Source organism: Anneissia japonica, unplaced genomic scaffold (genome assembly GCF_011630105.1).
Source record: "Anneissia japonica isolate Jap-2015-1 unplaced genomic scaffold, ASM1163010v1 scaffold554_len289017_cov147, whole genome shotgun sequence".
NCBI lineage: Eukaryota > Metazoa > Echinodermata > Crinoidea > Comatulida > Comatulidae > Anneissia > Anneissia japonica.
Genome location: NW_022701174.1, coordinates 295,584 through 299,334, shown reverse-complemented (window position 1 = coordinate 299,334; position 3,751 = coordinate 295,584). Strand labels below are relative to the sequence as shown.

Genomic DNA, 3,751 nt, shown 5'->3' with positions numbered 1-3,751 from the left:
GTTGCCAGTGTAAAGCCGAATAAAATAAAAAAAAATGTTTTATTTATTTTTAAAAAGAGGGAGGTGTTTACGACATGGCCCATAACTTAAGTGTTTGAATTACGATAATTATTAAGTACTTTACACGTGGGTTTTATCGTGTAGTAATTCTTTGCCTGTGTATAGTAGCCTATATTTAAAGGTCTAAACGGTTAGGTGGAGTGATACGCCTCTTTGGACGAGAATCCTGAGAATGTGTATCCCTAGTTGGTAGTGTATTTTCACTTACTATACCACCTTTGTCTATTTTCTTAAAATGGCTTTTATTCCTTGCCTTTGTTTCGCTGCCTCTTTTTGCAATGACCATGTCACCATTAACCTTAACTACTGTGAAAGGCTTAGCTTCGTATTTAGGCTTCAATTTACCTTTTTCTAAGTTTTTGATTAATGCTTTATCACCCACTTGGATGCTAGATGGTTTTATGTTTCGCTTAATTTCAGCATGTGTTTTCATTTTTTTTACTGTTTATCATTGAGTTTTAATTTGTCATGTATCACTTCTGGCATACAACCAACCTTAGGTATCTGTGGAAGCTTAGTTTTTAATGACTTACCATTTGCTATCGTTGCTGGCGGGATGCCAGTCGACGTGTGGGGAGTGGCGCGATAGTTGCGTAAGAATTTGTATAGTTCTTTTTTCCATGATTTACCTTCCACTTGGGCGCATTTGCACACCTTGCCAATTGTTTTCATGAATCGCTCCGCACATCCATTGGCCTCTGGCCAACATGGAGTTATTCTTTGGTGTTTAAACCCTAGACCACGCGCAAAAGTTTTAAATTCATCTCCATTGAATGGTGGGCCGTTATCAGTTTTGAACTTGTCCGGTATTCCTCGCGATGAAAATAGTTTATCTAATACCGGAATGACAGTCTTTGCTGCAAGTGACCTAATTATTTCGACCTCCGGGAATGTGGAGTACTCATCTATGACTACAAGAAGGTGTTCCCCGGATGGCAATGGGCCATAAAAATCAGCTGCTAAATGAGACCACTTTGTATCCGGCAAGTGTCATTTTCAACGGTTCACGCGGTTTTGCATCATATGTGCTAAGGCACGGAATGCAAGAATCACACAAGCTTGCTACCATACTGTCAATATTCGGAAACCAAACCTTTTCTCGGAGTAGCGTTTTTGTCTTTACCTGGCCTTGGTGACCTTCATGCGCGAGATTAATGACACGATCGAGTTCTTAATTCATTAGGTATTATTACCTTAGTTCCTTTCAAGATTAGCCCGTAATTAGACACTGTTAACTCGGTTGCAATTTTACGGAATGCCAACAATTCATCAATATCTACCGTTTTTGATTTCGCAAATTTTACTTTGATTAAGTGCCACTGCTGTGATGAAATTAGCTCTATGAGAGACTGCAATGTGGCATCCTCTTTGGTCGCTGTTTTCAATTCATATAATGTCACCGCTTTAGGAATACTGTGGGTCTCTATGAAATTTACATATTCTTCAGAGACAAGATCTTTGCGAGAGCTGGTTTCTATGGATACCGGGTGACGCGATAGGTAATCCGCAGGATTATCTCTACCCTTTCTAAATACAATCGAGGGATTGTATGGGAGTAGTCTTAACGCCCAACGTTCTAATCTCGACGGAAGACTGGCATTGGCATTGCCAAACAAAGTAACTAACGGCTTGTGGTCCGTTACCACAGTTATTTGTGCGCCATAAATATATACATGAAAATGCTCGCACGCCCAGAGAATGGCCAACGCTTCACGCTCCAGCTGACTTTTGTATCTTTGTTCAACTGCTGTGAGCGCGCGAGTACCATAGCTAACAATGCGCGGTATACGCTTACCATCGTCGCTCGTATAATATTGTACCAGCATCGCTCCTAACCCGACAGGGGATGCATCAACAATTAATTCTGTCTCTTGATGCACATTGAAATATGCCATCACAAGCGCATTTGCTAAGGCTTGCTTTAATGTTTCGAAAGCTAACGTATGTTCTTTGCCCCAAATAAACTCAACTCCTTTATGTGTTAATTGCCTCAATGGTTCTGTAATTGTTGAATATTTTTTTATGAACCGAGAGCAATAATTAGTTATACCTAGAAAGCTTTGGATCTCTGTAACGTTGCTAGGCTCATTCATGTCTGTTACCGCCTTTACTTTCTTTGGGTCTACTTCAACACCGTGTTTAGAAAATATTAATCCGAAAAATTCCATGCGTTCTTTGTTGAATTCACATTTCGCCAAATTTGCTGTTAGGCCATTACTGTTTAAACGTGTTAGCACCTCATGCAAATATTTGTCGTGAATTTCTGTATTGAGACCAAATATAAAAATATCATCTGATATGTTAATTGCCCCTTCGATGTCGGAAATAACTTCCGAAACTATATGCTGAAACTTTTCGCTGGCACTACAGATACCGAAATTTAGTCGTTTATATCTCCATAAGCCATTATGTGTGGAGAAAATAGTAATGTAGCGCGATTCCTCGGCTAGCGGAAGTTGGTGGTAACCAGACTTTAGATCTATCTTACTGAATTTAGTGGACCCATTCACTTTTGCAATTATATCATCAATCGTAGGACTTGGGTGTCTTTCCCTGATAATTGCCTTATTAGGTTGTCGCATGTCTACGCAAATTCTAATTTCATCCGGGTTTCTGGGTTTTGGCACCACCACTATTGGACTAACCCAAGGGGTAGGCCGTTTTACTCGTTCAATAATACCCTGGTCTTCCAATTTACGTAACTCCTTCTCCACCTTTTCCCTCATATGGAAAGGGATTCTCCTATATGGCTGTGCCATGGGTGGGACAGACTCATCTATGTGTATTTAACTGATATGTCTTACATACATTTTCTTTAAGGATAGTTTTATCATCAGTTAACTCATGGGGACTAGCTATAGTGAAAACATACTCATCATCAGATGATGTATCTACCTTTACTGGATTATTAACATCTTCCACAGCATTACAAATGCCTGTACCTTTTTTTGTATTTAAGTCTACAATAATTCGCAAAGTGTCCAAGTCGTCCACAAACATGACATGGTTTACCATAAGCTGGACACGATTCTTTTCCTCCATGATGAGGGAAAGGCTTTCCGCAGTTGTAGCACGTCTTCTTTCCTGCACCAGTAGCAGGCTTGTACCAATTCTTTTGGTGGTGGAACTGGTGAGAAGTCTTGTTGTGCATCGGCTGTGGTCTCTGCTTTTTATGACCACTGTGATTACGTCTCACGAATTTCACCTCCTCTGACTGTTGCTGTGCGCTGTTTTCCATCTCAGACGTACTAAGCTTGTTAATTCATTGGTCCTTCCTGCTATCAGAAGCTGATCTAACATCATAGTGTTGTCTCGAAGAGCTGCTTTTCTTAACTTGGAGTCATTAGTGGTTTGTATAATATGACTCTTTAACTCAGCATCCATGTCAGTGAAACTACATTTCGACGCCTGTCTCCTCAACCTGATGTTGTATGCCATAATTACTGATTTCACTCACCACTTTGGTCTGTAAAATCACGGATCCCTGGTTCTACAGGTATTTTACCTCGTCACCAGTTTAATATTGTTTATTGATGATAGCAACAAACCATCTGATACTCCAATTCAATTGACACATCATACCAAATAACGACCCTACAACAAGTGTCCATTTTATGTGTTTCTTTATATAGCATATCTTCCAGCTAATCACGCTGGCCGCTCTAGTCACATGATATGATCGTGACGCAGT

General features: G+C 40.1%; 1 protein-coding gene across 1 annotated transcript; it reads right to left on the bottom strand.

The window, feature by feature from the left end:
* Window positions 1-498: 498 nt before the first annotated feature.
* LOC117103479 (uncharacterized protein K02A2.6-like) lies at window positions 499-2,786 on the bottom strand. Its single transcript, XM_033244029.1, has 2 exons — window positions 1,254-2,786; window positions 499-1,032 (listed from the first exon to the last, which is right to left on the bottom strand). The coding sequence occupies exons 1-2, from the start codon at window positions 2,784-2,786 to the stop codon at window positions 499-501; spliced, it is 2,067 nt and encodes a 688-aa protein (XP_033099920.1).
* Window positions 2,787-3,751: the final 965 nt, after the last annotated feature.

What these genes read in the sequence shown, in the direction of transcription:
- LOC117103479 (XM_033244029.1), bottom strand. Translation starts at nt 2,786, where the DNA reads ATGAGGGAAAAGGTGGAGAAGGAGTTACGTAAATTGGAAGACCAGGGT. An exon ending in TAATCTTGAAAGGAACTAAG is followed by an intron (nt 1,033 to 1,253) that starts GTAATAATACCT and finishes CCGGATACAAAG; the next exon opens with TGGTCTCATTTAGCAGCTGA.